The sequence below is a fragment of the Siniperca chuatsi genome, linkage group LG5 (genome assembly GCF_020085105.1).
Source record: "Siniperca chuatsi isolate FFG_IHB_CAS linkage group LG5, ASM2008510v1, whole genome shotgun sequence".
Classification (NCBI taxonomy): domain Eukaryota; kingdom Metazoa; phylum Chordata; class Actinopteri; order Centrarchiformes; family Sinipercidae; genus Siniperca; species Siniperca chuatsi.
In genome coordinates this window covers 4,224,615-4,241,650 of record NC_058046.1, presented here as the reverse complement: position 1 = coordinate 4,241,650, position 17,036 = coordinate 4,224,615, and the positions used below count along the sequence as shown (strand labels likewise).

Sequence of the window (17,036 nt, the reverse complement as noted above, 5' to 3'; positions counted from 1 at the left end):
TCTCACTTTTTACTTTTCTGCAACCATTTTTCAAAAATCCCACCTTGTTTTGCAGGTGCAGTCGCTTCCAATCAGAGATCAAAAGGCTGAAGATCTCGTCACCGGTGCGAGTTTGTCAGAACTGTTACTACAACCTTCAACACGAGCGAAGCGTCGAGGACGGCAGCAGAAACTGAGCTCCGCCTCCACCCGCCGTCGACTAAAGAAGCACCTCCTCCTGAGGACTCCAACCTGAGGAGCACTTCATTCCTCCATCTGCCTTGTTGTTCCCTCAACACCTTCCACGTATCCCTCCAAACCCCCTCTATCCTCTCATACGTCCAGTAACCACATGTACTGTAATACACTGACAGACTGTAACAGGAGGGAATGTCGGCTGTTTCATCAACACGGCGGTAAAGCTCAGCGAAGGAGGCGTGGGGGGGGAAAAAACGAGGATAACAGATCGAAAGGAAATGAAAAAACTCAATCACCACTTTCACCACCTGCGCTCAACACCTGGAGGAGGAAAAAAAGCAAAAACGCCCATGATGCGGCTCGCTTGAATCAATCACCCGCCACCGCAAGAAGTAACAAACTTGTTTATACTGTAAATACTTACCATGGCCTTTTTAACTCGAAGAGGAACAAACACAGAACAAAAAAATAAGGTCAGCGAGAAAAACAAAAAACAAATTGCCTGTAACATAGCGTTGTGACTAACCACTTCTGGCTTTAAAAAAAACAAAATCGATTGTGTGTAGTCTGCGTCACGAGTCACAGCGAGTCCAGAGGAATAACACGCAGGGGAGGAAGGGATATGAATGTCAATAATTAATGTCTGTGGCTTGACTTTACTAGTGGGTCTAGTTATGCAAAATTCCTTCTTTTCTTTTTAATTTCCTGATCATTTTTTGTTGTTGTTTACAAAAAGGTGATTTTTTTATTTTGTGAGTGTGTTGCCCACAGTGTCAAGCCCTCACCACCAGAGAGAGATTTATTATCAGATTTTTCAGTCTTTTTCTTTTGCCAAATTATGATGTTTTTTTTGTTTTGTTTTTTTAAACCTATCATCTATTCTGTCCTTTTATATGAATTCCCATTTGGAGAATTTTTGTTGTTGCTGCTTTCTGAAGACTGGACACATTATCATTTCAGATTTTCTTTTTATTTTCTTTTTAAACCATATCACTCCAGTTATTTTGAGATTTTTTTTGTCGAGAGAGAAAACATCATGCGTTCATCTGTGAAACAAATGAATTAGGTAAAAAATAACGCACACTCGTAATATTGCTGCACATTTATTTTCCATTGTGTTCCTTTCATATAGCCTTATTTAGTTCCTGTACAGCGGCTTTTTGAATGCACACAAAAAAGGGACTAGTTGGATTGTGATTTTTATTTTCTTGTCGGTTTCTATTCAGATTTGTCGAACTTGACTCTGACCCGGTGGCATTATTACAGCAGATCAGTAAAAGTTGCACTCCACACACTTTATCCTCAGTCCTTACAGAAGATGTTAAACTGCAGGAGCAGCAGCCGAGCACCTCTCAAAGAGTTTGTTCAGTATCGAAAGAAATTGTTAGACTTTGGAGAAGATAATTATCTGAACCATGAAATCATCATTTGAACCTCTTTTTTTTTTTTAAACAAATGCACAGAAAATGTCCATAGCTTTTGAGTGAGCATTGTAGCATTAAATCCACGTCATGCTTTCATATTTCATCAGTGATGTACCCTGTTTTTGCTCCTTTATGTGTGCAATTTCCTAATCAAACCATTCAAGTTGGTTTGGATGCCCAGGAACCAATTAAATACGTCCATGATTAAGATACTCGCTACTAAAATTACTTGAATTTGGCATGGGTTTTTGTGTTTAGTTGTCCTGAGTTTAGTTATCCTATTTTGTTGGCTAAAGATGTATTCAGTTGATTGATGGTTTTGGTAAGATGAAATTGTTTTCTAATTAAAATTTGGGGACAAAATGGGACAGTGATATCAAGGAATGACCTGTGGATACATCTATGAGGTTTAACTTGTGCCAGAAATATGATTTTTTAATTTTAATAATGTTTTTATTGTAAGTTTGCCTGGTCATTATCCCTGCTGTTGTGTCGCTGTCCATTTTAGTGTCGCCCCATAAATTCATTTTGGAAGACAAGACAAAACAAGAAATGAGCCAAGAGAAAAAAAACAAAGTCCAAAAAAAGGACAAGGACAGTATTACAGATAATGACGTCTTGTCATCGTTATGTAGTCAGAAAAACAGATGAGAAACTAAAAGCTACACAAATCACGATGGACACAGTGCAGGGATAATAACACGACGACGACAAAGCAAATGAAGATCAATGGCTTTTGTTCTTGCCACATGAAGCGACGACACTAGTTCAGGACAAATGTGAAAGCAGACATAACCGTTTTAAGTGATCATAGCATCTTTCAGATTATTCTGATGGCATACGTTTTTTTGTTTGTTCAAAGATGTGTGTTTTCGTAGTGTCTGATGCTAGCACAAGGTGTCACCAAAGTAACAAACGTTCAAATTCAAGCACAAATGTGACCTCGTAGTCTTGAGCTGCTGTCAATGTTAAACAACAGGCGAATCAACAGTAAAGATTTAGCTCCCGTGACAAAGGAGAGATGTAAAGTCAACAGTAAAATATGCAGTAATATCTAAAAACAGTATACAACAAACCATTTTTGGCACAGATTGAGCTCCATACAAGGCTGCCATGTTGACACGTTAACGTCAGGGGGGTTTCATATGTTGTTCTGCTGTTTATTGTAACTTACACAACAGTTTGTCATGGATACAACTTAATTTGTCACCACAAAACACATATTTTACTCTGCTGAATGGCTGCTGCGTTTAAAAGCTGCGTTTCTTTCATATCCCCCCCCCCCCCTTCATGTGTGTTCATGTTGTTTAGTTCGTGGTTCTGTGGGCAACAACTGTGCATTCAAGTGCTGCTTCCTTTATTTCCCAGAGAGAAGTTTTTTTTTCTTGTGGTCTCAGAGATGTAAAACAAAAAAAAACACTTTTCAGAAAGTACTTTTAATATTCACCCCCACAGCTCCCTGATGTTCTAAAAATAATATGCACTCTTGTTAATGTCCTCCTTATATCATTCTGCGTTTATGTACTGTAATTTAGCGTGCAATCATGCCATCTAGCTGAAAAGGCCGAGTCGGCTTCTATCAATCAAGAGTTCCTTTGCACCTTCACGTGTACAAAAAAGAAAAGTCAAGCGGAAACACAGGTTTTTATTGAATGCAGTTTTACGTTGTCATTTTAACAGAAAGGTGCGTTTCGCAGCAGATAAATGAACTGTACAAAGTATTTATGCAATTATAACTGGTTTTAGATTTTTTTAATGATTATTGCGATTTCAGCAAGTTTTGTTACTTGTTGCATGTCTATTAACACAGCTGACTTTCTGTGTCAGTGCATTGTACATGTTCTCTGCATTTTATTATTGTTTTTTTTTTTTGTTGTTGTTGGTTTTTATCCTTTTTTGGGTTTTTTTTGTTTGTTTGTTTTGGAGGCATTGTCTGATGAGTTGTCCCGCGCGACAGACCGACAGGTTTGTGTACAGAGCCGGAGATCGTGTCCCCAACTCTGGGTGGACTTTTGTACTCTTTATGGAACAAGATTAAGGACTAATGAGAGAAGAAGAAGGCGGAAAAAAAAGAGAAAATCCTGGATTATTTTGGTGGTCTTGTATTAGACTGCATTACTACAGTATCTGGTGTGCAATCTGTGATAGCTGAATGTTCCTTGTATATTTGTGTTCACTACATCCTGCAAAAGAAAAAAACTGTAGAGTTAACCCCCTATCCCCCTTACAGAAACAATATGTTACAATAATGCAATAGATCTGGTACTTATTCTTTTTAATTTCATTTCAATAAATAATTGCTGTTTACCACCAAAAACAGACTCTTATTTTGAATTGTGGGGCTAGTGACAAGTTTTCTTCATGATGTGTGTCAGGGGTGAAATTTAGTAAATTGTGGGCACAAATTGTTAATTTGAAGGAAGTAAAGGAATTTGAAAAATGTAATCACTAAATAGAGTAAAAAAAAACTATATTTGCAAAACAAATTACTAGTTATGGATTTAACAAAACACCTACTGAGCTCTGAGGTTTGTATTTTACAAATTGTATAACTTACAAATGAGTACAAATTTAAACAAATTAAAATTTATGAGATAAAAGTTAAAAATTTAATCACATTTATTGATAAGTAAACGGCAAAGGTTCATATTAATTTAAGTTTATATGAATCTGAAGTAATCCCATGCTGTTATTTCAAGGGAATTGAACAGTTATCAACACAATCTGGTTTATTTTGGTTGGAGAAATCAGAAATTTTAAAAAAAAAAAGGAAATACACAGAGAAAAAGTGCAGTGATGGGTTTCCTGTATTGCCCTTAGTTGCATCATACATTCACAATATTAGACCTTTAAAAATGACCCACATTTCTATAACTAAGTTGGGACTCTGGTCCTGTCTGGTCCTGTTGCTGGTCGCTGTCTACTGCAGCATGAAGCAGAGCTATAGATTGACTAGAATAGAGAGAGAGAGGCTGTCTCACCGCAGCAGCACCAGCAGACCTTTTGTGAAGTTAGACAAAGAAAGACTGAGACCGGAAGTTATGTGGCATCTACTTCAAAATAAACCTCCTTCAACTCAAGTATTATAGATGCTAACGTGCACAGTTTTGAGATAGTGGTACTTGACTTAAGTAATTTGTTGATACTTAATCATTTTTATTCCACTTATTTATCTGACAGCTCCAAGCAGTTTAAGATTTTACATGAAAAACAAATTATACAGTAAGCTCACAAAATAAAACTAAATCTGTAGTTTGCCGAACAGTGAAGACTTAAGGATTAGCGCTAGAGTTACTGCAACAATAAAATTGTGCTTACAGGTTAGCAAATCAAGAATTAAACTATGCGAAAGTGATATGGAAGAATCGTTGGAAGAATTTTCCAAAGAAAAAAATATTTAAGAAGGACACAATGAGTACTTTTACTTCAAATGAACTTTTTTTTGGTAATTTACTGCTTCGTTTACGTAAGAGAAAGATTCTGCTACTTGTTTACTGATGCTTCACATTGAAACAAACCTTCACAAAACCTAAAGCCCTGACAAATATTGTGATTTTTTCCCCCAGTGGTTGGGTTTATATTGGGATCACAGGTGGACCTTTAAAATTATTATTTCATATAATGGCGGGCCCCAAATGCACTTAGTAACGTGGAAAAAAAACATCCCAGACGATAAAAATTAAAGTGAGCAGTCACTGTGTAAATACAATCACATAGTACTGGGGCATTATGGGTTATGGCAGTTTGACAATAGTTAAATATATTGCCATAGACGGCAGTGCTTCCATTGTAAATTCAGAGTTGCGTATAGGGGCCAGGATCAGAAACAATTGCAGTTTTTCATTTAAAAAAATCAACCTTTCGCTTTATTCAAGCAATGATCTCGAGAAGTCTACTTTTGGAGCAATGCAGTTGTCTAAAAATACTACATTACAAGTCCTGCTTACAAAAGTTTACTTAAGTAAAAGTACAGAAGTATTATCAAGTGTCAAAAGTATTTTCTATGCAGACAATCAACCCCTGTGATTATTATATTGTTATATATTATATTACTGGTTTATTATACTAATGCATCAATGTGGAAACAGCATTTTACTGTTGTAGTTTGTTGAGCTGGAACTATTTTACCTCCGTTATATACTGTTGAGTAGTTTAAACTGTAACAGCGTCATATATAAGCTGATCATATTTTTTGAAAAACCATAATCAGCAAGTAACTAGTAACTATAGCTGTCAGATAAATGTAGTGAAGTAAAAAAGTACAATGTTACCCTCTGAAATGTTGGGGAGTATAAGTATAAAGAACATAAAATGAAAGCATCCAAGTACAAGTAACCTCAAAATTGGACTCAAATACAGAGGTGGAAGAAGTACTCTGATCGTTTACTTAAGTAAAAGTAGCAATACCACAGTGTAGAAATAGTCATGAATTCTAATTTAGGTATTTAAGTCAATTTACAAATGATTTGCATCAAAATATACTTAAAGTACCAAAAGTAAAAGTACTTATTATGCAAAACAGCCCATTTTCCCAAGGTGGGGCTAATTTTAATTACTTTACATACTGCTGGGAAGCTTGTGATTTTACTCCCAGGGTTAAATAAAGTCATATCTTATCTTAACAGATAATGACAAATCATCATTTATTTGTTAATTATATTTTGTATTATTAATCTCAACCCGCAAAGTAACTAGTTAATTTACATGGTGGTTGTTACTTTCCAGCATCTGAGGAAAGAAGTGTAAAAAGTGTTAAGCTGCACTTAACTTGGCAGTTCATGCACTAGTACTTTATACCATATTATTATCATCATCAACCGGTAAACCCACTTTGTACTTCACACTTATTTTTATTTTATACTCATACCCACTTGGTACTTAATTTATTTTCTGACCTGTATTATAGTGTATTCTTTTTTTTTTTTTTGCCTAGTACTTCTATTCCTGTGTGCACTGACGTGATAGTGAGCTGCTGTAGCAAAAGAGTTTCCCAATAAAGTATTTCTGATTCTGATTCTGATTGAAATGGAAAAAGGAAAAGTATTGCAACTTATTCCTCAGCAAAGCTTTTACTTTGAAGGTTACCACCGGAAGCGGCGTGTCTTTAGTTTCCGGAACTTGACAGCAGTGGGAGGGGAGCAGGGACTGCGGTGATAAACAAACACACGCAGTGAACTCGTCAGTATCTTCTCGAGCTCTGTTGCAGAGCTTTGATAACACCGGCTGAACCTCAGGAAAGCTGACCTTCACGGACCGAGCTTTAAAGTCAAAACCGGGTTACAAATCCCGGACTTTAACTGAAAAACCCAGGCATTTTATCCCCTTCTCCCTCCCTCCTCCCTCCCCTGGAGTCGGCTTATGTGACACATTAACGTCCCGGGCAGCGAAACGAGCGAAACATGACGGAGCTGAGGAAGCGAGGCGGAGGCGGAGGAGACCCTGACAGCACCGAGAATATCAGCGACAAGGTAAACTGCACCGTAACGTGTAAAAAGACATCAGTTTCCTCTTGAGACCTCGCCCTCAAAACAAGTTAGTCAGGTTGTTGTCAGACGCTGGCCAACTGACCAAGCTAGCTGGGTTGCCAGGTTAGCAGGGGAGCTAAATAAGCTAGTTAGTTAGCTGCTGGCTCATGTAATCCTGCAACAACATTAACACAGTCACGCAAACAGCTCTTAAGGAACAACGACTTATATTTGGTGTGAGGTTCACGTCCTCATCATGGCTGGGAATGGCAACGTTTTCACACTGTCATTGTGAAACAGACGCATCAGTGTCATGCTCTCGTTGGTTCATTCAGACCCTCATATGTCAGCTGGTATTTAGCTTGCAAGTTGGATTTGTACAGTTGAATTACAGTATCAGAACAGGTGAAAGGCTTGGAAGGCCTCTTGGCTTGTAGTGTGAGAGATAACGGGATGCTCAGGTGCAAATGAAGGGTCCAGTGCTCTCCAAAATTGGATGCAAAAGCCTTCAAATAATACTTTTTTTTTTTTTTTTTTTGCAGTGTTATTTTGTGCATTGATTTGAACCATTCTTTTCAACAACAGGCTCACTAAGTACTTTTCTATCTGCATGGGTGCTGCATTGACTCAAATGGCAGACACACTTTCCCAAAGAGTAAGTGAGCCAATAACAAATCACGGTTTCAAGTGAAAGAGACCAAAAGTAATATTAAAATAGATGTAGATAAAAATTTAGATTGAAGCCTGACTTTAAAGATTTTAGCAAGATTTCAAAAGCAACAACAAGGGAATGCTGAGCAACAGTAATATTGATAGAGCTTGACGGTACTTACTCACTTGTTCTGGAGCTTTCGACTGAATCACACGGTCTCCATCAAGTCACTTTAATTTATATAGCAATCACAACTGTACCTCAAATGGCTTTCTCTACAACAAAGGACACCTGTAATGGGGAGAAAAGGGGAGAGGCTTGGACAGGGAACTGCAGATGTTCAAACTTTAAAGTATTCTCAACATTTTTAGGACTTTTCGTCCATGTTGGCTTTGTAGCCTTGGAGACAGCAAATCATTTTGATGGTTGATTTAATCAGTTATGTCAAGTATCAAGCAAAAATACCAAACATTTGCTGCCTCCAGCATCTTAACTGTGAGGATTTCCTGTTATTTATCTTTGTAAATTGAATATCTTTGGGGTTTGGACAGTTGTACATGCTAAACAAAGACATTTGGAGATGTGTCCTTGGCCTCTGGGCTCTATTTTCTGAGAAAGATATGATAAATAGATGACTCAGTAATGAAAGTAATTGATAGTAGCAGCCTTAAAAGTACTTATAGTGCACCTACAACTCAGTGCTTTTCCAAACAACAGAAGATGGAGGAGATACCACAATTCACAGGTTATATTGTTATTAGTTACTGTTAGCTGAAGTATCTGCCGCTATTGGCAAATAGAGATAGAGTAGGGCTCTGGGAACATGTGATGGACATTTTTTTGTTTTTTGACAATTTGTAGAGTAAACAATTAATCTAATAATCAAAGAAATGATGAATAGATTACTTGATAATGAAAATAGTTGTTAGTTGCAGCCCTGAATGTACATACTGTGTCTCATTATGTGGGTTTGGACAGATGCACCAGAGACTCCAAAGATAAATTGTATTTGATTATAATCAAAGTGTCGTGTCTGCGTTTTCTCCATCTTTCTATAAGCTGAATGGTGCTTTATCTCTGTCAGCTACCGCAGACAACTTTACATCCCATTATTCCCCAGAGTCTTCCCCTCACTGGGACTGTTTCAAAGGTTAGAGAGAATCAACCCCACCTAACAGCGCCACTCAGGCGGCCCACCACCAGCCCCTGTGTAATGTATGCAGAGGTCGTTGAGCATTCCCACCCGTCCCACTCTTTACTTCGCCTCACATTGAAAAGAGCTCGCTCACCGATACTCTGCATAATGTCTCTGAAACTGTGCCAAGGAGTTCAAAACGGCCCAGAAACTCTGCAGACCTCCTTTAAATCATACATGTGCTGTTGCATTTCTGCTTTACACAAGGTCACCTCTTTGGGAAGTGTGCCGACACAGTAACCAATTTCCATATTACCTCAGTACCTGAAAGTTGAGTGGTTTCGCTCGATGTGCCTGGCAAACGTCTCCTCCAGAAAATGTCTATGTGCAAATTTTAATAGTTTATAAGGATACTCTGTGTAAGGCTGCAACTAATGATAATTTCCATTATTTTCTTTGTTTGTTGTTTGACCTACATAATGTCAGTCCGTAGTGAAGATTTCCAAGGTGTCCAAGGTGATGTCTTCAAATTTCTTGTTTTCTCTGACAACAGTTAAAAACCCAAAGATACTCAGTTTACTATCATAGAAGGGGGGAAAAACAGTAAATGTCCTCATTGGAGAGGATGGAACCAGTAAATTTATGGCATTTTTGCTTAAAAAATTGCTTAAATGATTAATCGATTATCATAATTGTTGCAGATAATTTTTCTGTTGATTGACTAATCAATTAATCGACTTAGAGTTTCCGCTCAAAATCATCATGCTTCTCAAATGGGAGGATGTGCTGCTTTTCTCTGTTTCATATCATCGTAACCTGAATATTTTTGGTTTTTGGACTGTTGATCTGACAAAAAGCAATGTGAAAATGGTACCTAGGACTCTTTTTCACTATTTTGTGACACTTTACAGACTAATCGATTTGATTGACTGATTAAAGAAACAATATTTAGATTAAGATCAGCTTCATTGTTCCCACGCAGGGAAATTAATTGCTAGAGGATTAAAGTAGTTGCAGCCATAGTGAAGCCAGTCCTCATTCCTGTGGTGTTTTCTGTACTCCAGCTACCCTGCAACGATTAATCTAAACTGATGTCATATTGTTGTTTACAGAGGGAGTGTGATGATGAAAGTGCCCCAGCAAACCAGAAGTTATTAAAAAGTAGTTAAAAAGATTGATTTGTTTTTGGTGATGGAAAAGTTTGTGTGGATGGAGATGATGTATTATACATCACCTAACAACCTCTTTCTAGAGTCAAATGAAGTATATAGAATAAGACTATAGAAATCCTCTGTTATGCAAATCCTGTTTATCATAAAATAGGTAGGTTGCATCATGATAATCCTACTTGTGCAATGCACACAAGCAGGAGCCATTCAGGTTCTGACTGACAGTGTTTGGAGCTACTGATACTAAAAACAGACTGACTCGTGGAACTGAAATACATCGACCACATGACATACACATCTGGCACAGTGCCACACTTGACGTCTCATTCGTGTCCCAACTTGTTTGTCCAAAGTCCATTTTTGGCAGGCTGTGGCCCTCAGATGTCCTAAGGAAACCCTCTCTCACAAGTGAGACACATGAGACATGTGAGAAGCATGACAGGGATGTAGTGGAGGGTGAACCCTGTCAGCTAACCCTTGCTTACATTTACAGAAGCGTTAGCCTTTCTTTTTTTAGTGAATTAAAGATTTTGTTGCGTAAATTATCAGAAGGATCATACTGATGTAAGTTTCAGTTATTAGCCGTGGGACAAATAACAGTAAATGCGATACATTCTTCTGCAAGATTTGATCATTTTCACTACTCTGGCATCAATACTGAGATACGCTTTGTTGTGATACAGAGGCAGATGTGTTTCTTCCTTTACTTCAGAAATTCAACATCTTATCCGTTCTGCTTTCTGCCAGTTTATGGCTATTTGACACTTCTTGCTGAGTTTATCTTAAAAAAATGTGTCTACTCTTTGGTATACACTGTTTCATCTTAGTTGTCCATAAAATCTGTAAATAAAAATAAATGGACAAACTATGTAATGGCGACACTGTTTGTGCACACGGACAGGATGCTGCTGTGTCTTCGCTTTAGATTGTAATACACAGAGCAGAGTTACTGTGTGTTCAGACAGAACGCAAGGCGAATTAGATGCAGTACAATTTCAAGTCAATGGAAAGACGTGATTAGATGCAAATTCGCCTAGAGGGCGGAAAAGTTGTGTTTCAGCTGTTTCAACTTAAGCAAAACAGTTCCGCGTATCCAGGGGCTTTATGAATCCGCTTCACAAACGTACAGAGACGAAAGGAAAAATGAGAGCGACTGCAGGGAAATGACAAAAACCACTGGAGTTCAGTCAGGATGAGCTGAACACAGGCACACTTCCACGCGGTCAGTGCATCCATTGCTACCTAGCTTACAGCTAACATCTGTACAGTCAGTACACTGGCTTTTTGGGGCGAATAAACACAAACAGTCTGGCGGTCAAAATACTGAATGACGCAAGGTGAAAATTCGCTTCACTTGCTGTCTGAACACAGCTTTAAACACTCTGCTGTTGTTCCTGTCCTTCAATTTCTGATGGTGCTTTCCTCTTTGTTAACTTTATAAACATTCTCAAATTAATCTCCACACAACCTGACATGTTAATGGACTGCCTTAATGCTTTGAGTTGAAGGTTTCTTGTGTGAGGTCATGTTTATCCTTTTGTAGTGTTTTATTAGGTTGGCAAATTGCCATGCAGCCACAAGATCAATGCTTCTAACATTAGCAGCTAAGAAGTATGAGTATACAAACACTTTGGCAACTAGCAAGCTGCCATTTGGTGATCTGCCTCTGTTGAAAGCATCCAGCTGGTGTCTTAAGTGAAAGCAGCTGAAGAAATTCAGATACACCAGATACTGGGGATGCTACTGGTTCCTAGTATGGTTGTTTGGGCAGGTGAACAGTACCAAGGATGAGGAGTTACCAAACCTCTGTCTAGTTAATTAGCTACTTGGGAGTCCATGAGACTTTTTAAAAAAGTTCTGACTGGCTTTTAATTACATGGTGTGAGCCTAATTTTACCACATATAAGAAGCAAAATTAATTTTTCTACTATGATTCAGACCAGAAGGAACAAACTGTAGGTGTGATCCACCCCAAGAAACCAAGAGAACAGTGTTGGGTAACACTTAAACTTGGATGTGTGCTGCTGTCCACCCCCAAAGTGTTGTAACTGACAATCCTGGCTGTATTGTTTCTCTTTCTTCTGAAAGCAAGAACGATCTGCAGACTGTCAGAGTGAGACATAAACCCATCAGTCAAATGATGGCTAATAAAAACTTTGGTTTCCTGTCTTTGTCAGTTAGTTTGACATGTCCTTAATAAGAAGCAGGCTTTCAGAGTGCAGAGCTGACAGGGTTTAAACAGGGATGTGTCAGTGTGTGTGTCTTGTTTCGCAGGTTAAAAGATCAGTTTGTTGTGTCACACACCGTGCAGCAACACCCAAACAGATCATGTTCACCTGAGGCGTACTTTATATAGTCGGCGAAAAAAAAAAAGTGTTTTGTGGACAAGCTAAACTGGCTTACACAATCCCACACACTGTCACACATGCCCATATATATATATTCACACCCTCCCTGTGTGGTATCTCCAAGACCAATATTTACTTTCATTAATTAGCCAGCCACACGCACATACCCAGCAGTGTGTGTGTGATTCATATGTTGACCCGGTGCTCTTCACACTGCTGCGCTCCCTTCATGGTCCTGCGTACTGTTGCCGGGACAGTTAGCGGCTGCTCAAGACTCCACATGACAGTTGACCTTGGTGGGCTGTCTGTCGGCCGGCTGGCTGGCACTGAAGCCTCCAGCAGCAGCGCCGGTGGCGGTAGCAGCAGGCCGTTTAACGCTCTGCTGGTCACAGCTTCATTCTGCACAGCCCTAGTTTGAAATGTCTTTGGACAGCAGAGGAGTCTTTACTGCTTTATGTTGTGGCTCTGCATTCAGATAACCTCGTTTATTTTTGCGTTTTCAACCTGATAAATCCTAATAACTTTGATGATCCCCTGACTTTTAATGTAGCGCCACCAAGAGTTCAAAATTTACATACCTCTAAAACTAATGACAGAATGACCTCAGTTTCAGCTGAACTGTGCTATTAACCTGATAATCATAATAAATTGCCATTTCATTGTCACTTCATCACTCAGTTTGATATCATCTACATGTTAGCTGTTTTCTGTTTGGGATGATGGTTATTATTTTTCCTTACTAATCAGTAGTAACTGACACGTTTGTTCTGTTGACATTATTTTAAATCAAAACAGAAGTTACAGTAACGGTTTCTAGGAACAGTTAATTTAATGTCTGTTATGTTTAGCAAAGAAAAGTGTTGGTCTAAAACAACCTGCATAACTAGATGGATCTTATCCACACTTGTCACCATTTTTGTGACCATTTTTCTGCATTATTTTTCTTGTGTTGACACAGGAAGATGAGGTCCACCATTCTTAATCCTACTGACAAAGCTCAAGTTGGCTCGGTTGTTTTTACAACATGGAAAACTGCTGTTAATGAGCACAACACCAGACCTATTTGAATGGCTAAAAAAAAAATCAGAGATGAGGGTGACGCATTAGTGGTCTGGAGCCATGGCTACTTAATGCTAACATAGCATGCAAACATTCTAATGTTAACTTGCTAACATGCTAAGTGTTATCATGCCAACATGTTAAATGTTACATGCAAAACAGTAGCACATTAAATTACATGCATGTTAACTGTAAAAAGGTTAACATGCTAACAGTGCCATGCATGCCAATATGCCAGTTGTTACATGCTAAACGTTAGTATTTTAAGATCCATTTGGGGTAAATGTGCTGACTGTTGGCAAAGGCAGAGCTGCCTCAGGTGAATGTTCGTTGCTGATTAGCCTAATTCCCTGCAGTATGAGTGAGGCCGTGTAGGTGATCCTTTCCCCTGTGACCAGGGCCAGGCGCTGCTGCTGCTGCCTGCTGGTCTGGACATCACAGGTGTGTAGCCTTGTTCTTGTATGAATGTCATTATGTTTTCTTCCTCAATAGCAGCTTCTCACTGCTATTGACCCTTCCAGGCTAAATTAGAGCTGTCTTAAGTAAGACTTAGGACTGTGGTTCGCTGCACCTTTGCACCTTGATTACTATTGATTAAGCTAAATGCCCATACATTCATTTAATGGTGACTGGTTGCAGCACCAGTAATTGCACCACTTTTTTAGGTTAGGTTTATGATGATTTTCAGGGTTCATTCACAAATACTGGCAGGTTTTTGCTGTGGCTGGTGAAATCTGTTCATAGATCCTGCTGTATTCTAAAAGTTATACTTTACTGGTATATTTAGGGAAATTCTTTGTCACCATGCTGGTGTTTAAAAAGTTTATAGTTTTTGTCAGTCTACTGTTCCAAAAAAAAAGCCTGTTCAACGGACCAAACTGTGTGTGCTCTTATTGCCATGGTTGTCATGGGTTCAGGGATAGCCATGCACATCCCTAATCAAACACACACACCAGAACAGGAAACTTTTTAACTACACGGCACAGTGACATTTCTAGTTAATCCGCTCACCCTGAAACAGTCCGTATAGCTTCGGTGTAACACTTGATAAAGAACTACCTGTACATACATACAATCATAGTGAGCTGACGTCTCGCTAGGTATTGTTCTTGTTGCTTTCCTTCCTCAGTGTATCTTCACAAGAATCTTTCTTCTGTCTGTCTGAAATGCTGAAACGTGTTTTCTGTCTGTAGTTGCTGGTAAAGGTACAGTGGTACCCAGTGAGCTTAGAATATGGATACAATCATGTTCAAGTATTGCAGAAAGACTAATGAAACAAACCCTCTTTGGGAGAATACACAGGGGAATGAAAGCTAGTGGAATAGTAGCTAGCCTGGCTGTGTCTGTCCCACCTCTTAGCAGATAATGGCTGTAATGCCCAATTATATTCTCTGCAGGCAGGTTTTATTTGGGACAGGTAAATAAAAAGAGTAAGAAGAAGAGATTTAATTATTTCTTTAACTGTATTATTGTTATTTCTGGGCTCCAGCCTACAGGGACTAGTAGAGGAGAAGTGAAATGTCCATGCCGGTGCGGGTCTCTAAATGGGAGAAAATTATTTGTTTGATGATTTATATGTACATGCGGATTCGGATCATGTCAGAACCGATCCGAGCACCACCACTGCACACCCAGATGGTGTCTGTTTTTTTTAATCAGACCTGCTAAATTTCAGCTGTACCAGTGCGACCAATGAAAATGTTTAGTCGCACTTGACAGATTGGAGCTCTGTATTTTGGTTTGCCATTTTAAAGCGAATGGAGAACTTTTCGAAAAGCGATCTGAAAAGCCATTTGTGAACAAAAGTAGGGCTGCACCTACTGATTAATTTGATTATCGATTTAATCCAAAGATTATTTTCTGGATTAGTCTTTTTATCATTTGGTCCATTAAATGTCGTAAAAATATTAGAAATTTCCCATCACAGTTTACCAGAGCTCAAGCTGATGTCTTCACATTACTTTTTTTGTTTGATCAGCGGTCCAAAACCAAAAGGGTTCAGTTTACTATCATAGAAGACTAAGAAAACTAGCAAATATTAGCAGATTTAAAAAAAAAAAATTTGCTCAAAAAAATGACTCAAACGATTAATTGTGCAGATTTAGCTGCTTTAGCAGTTGTTAGTAAGTGTTCGGACAAAAAACAGCCCTGCAAGGAGCTGCGTTGGTAGGTAGCGTGTTGCTTTAGGTACTGGTGAGATGAACACGGCCTTAGGCTACATTCAGACACAATGAGGCGCTGTGGTGGAAATACCAGTCCTCCAATTCATTTTTAGTTTGTTTAGGCTTCGGCGGTAGGGGAAAACCCCCTGCAGTTTTTGGCAACAGCCAATCAGGTGATCAGACCAGTCAAACGACTCTACAGTCAGTTTGAAATATCACTGAAACTTGTGTCTGGCTTGCAGTGTATGCTAAAAAATAGCGATAGGCTACTGCTGAAAGAGAGAGGGATAGCGCTGGTCGAGCAGCCTAGAGAATGAATAAGGAGAGGGAGTGCCGGTGCAGAGAAAGCCGGTGAATCAAAGAAAACGTTATTTTCTGATTGTTTCACAGCAGTTAAGTTCTAGAACAAACCCACCCACACCCCCACACACGGTTGCACAGCCCTGCAGCTAATTGCTGCAGTGCCTGAAGCCTTAGTGTGGATGTGGCTTGAGCTTTTCGTCACCTGTCCTCTTGTCTGATCCTGTACTCTCTGTTCCTCTTCCTCCCGCCTCTGCAGAGAAGGCATTAATAGCCAGGAGGAGGAGGAGGAGGACAATAGTGGAGGTGAGCTGAGCTGCAAGGACAGTCATACTGCTTCTGCCTTACTGTCTCTTTGGCTCACAGACAGTAGAAAAACATGGACATACTGTAGAAAGGGAATTTTTGGATGCACCACCTGCTGTGGCTGCTTTCATGTTTATTTTCGTGCTCCATTAGCAGTGTTTTCTTTTTGTATTTACTGGTGATGATTACAGGTAATCAGACCCAGGACTTGTTTGACCCCATAGCATAACTTGGATTGTAACCACACAGATTTATAGCATTGTTTGAGGTGAACAGCGGTTAGCACAGTTTGCTAAATATACAAAAGATTAACAGTGTTTGACAGTTTAATTAACAAGCTTGAGTACACACAGTGTTATGACCCAGATTAGGGTAATACTGTGGCTCTGCATGTAACACATTTCTGCAAATGAAGTAACATGCTGACCAAAGCAGTTACTGAACTGTAGATCAACTGTAACCGTGAAACCAGAGTGAGAAAATACCATTGGCTACCAGTCACTGGCAGTTTGCCTTCTCTGCCACCCACTTTATCAGCTAACAAGTCGTCGTGGAAGATCTGCTAAGTAAACACTTAGAATAGTGAAAGTAACTGCTGCTTTTAAGTGATGCCTCTATATATTAGCCTACCATCCCCTAACAGCCTGACACTGGCTGTCCTGTTTTGGATTTTTGCTGTACAAATTGTTGCATAGAGTTGGTTCAAGCCCTTGTATATACTTTTTCCTTAAAAATAAATACTTGTACTCATCCCTGTAATCTGCACTGCAATATAACCCATTAGCTGTCAGTATCGTCCTTTTCAATGTGTTCATTTCTGATTCTGAAAATATGGAAAA

General features: G+C 39.0%; 2 protein-coding genes across 6 annotated transcripts in view; both read left to right on the top strand.

The window, feature by feature from the left end:
• The window catches only part of wdfy3 (WD repeat and FYVE domain containing 3), a 105,120-nt gene extending 101,202 nt beyond the window's left edge, over window positions 1–3,918 (top strand). For all 5 annotated transcript variants that reach the window (XM_044195694.1, XM_044195693.1, XM_044195691.1 and 2 more), the window contains one exon: window positions 56–3,918. In XM_044195694.1, the coding sequence (XP_044051629.1) occupies window positions 56–176 (121 nt within the window). In that variant the 3' untranslated portion in view covers window positions 177–3,918. The remainder of the gene's footprint in view (window positions 1–55) is intronic.
• A 2,799-nt stretch (window positions 3,919–6,717) lies between these two features.
• The window catches only part of cds1 (CDP-diacylglycerol synthase (phosphatidate cytidylyltransferase) 1), a 33,077-nt gene continuing 22,758 nt past the window's right edge, over window positions 6,718–17,036 (top strand). Inside the window, exon 1 of the mRNA XM_044195899.1 lies at window positions 6,718–7,069. Coding sequence (XP_044051834.1) covers window positions 7,001–7,069 — 69 coding nt within the window. The 5' untranslated portion in view covers window positions 6,718–7,000. The remainder of the gene's footprint in view (window positions 7,070–17,036) is intronic.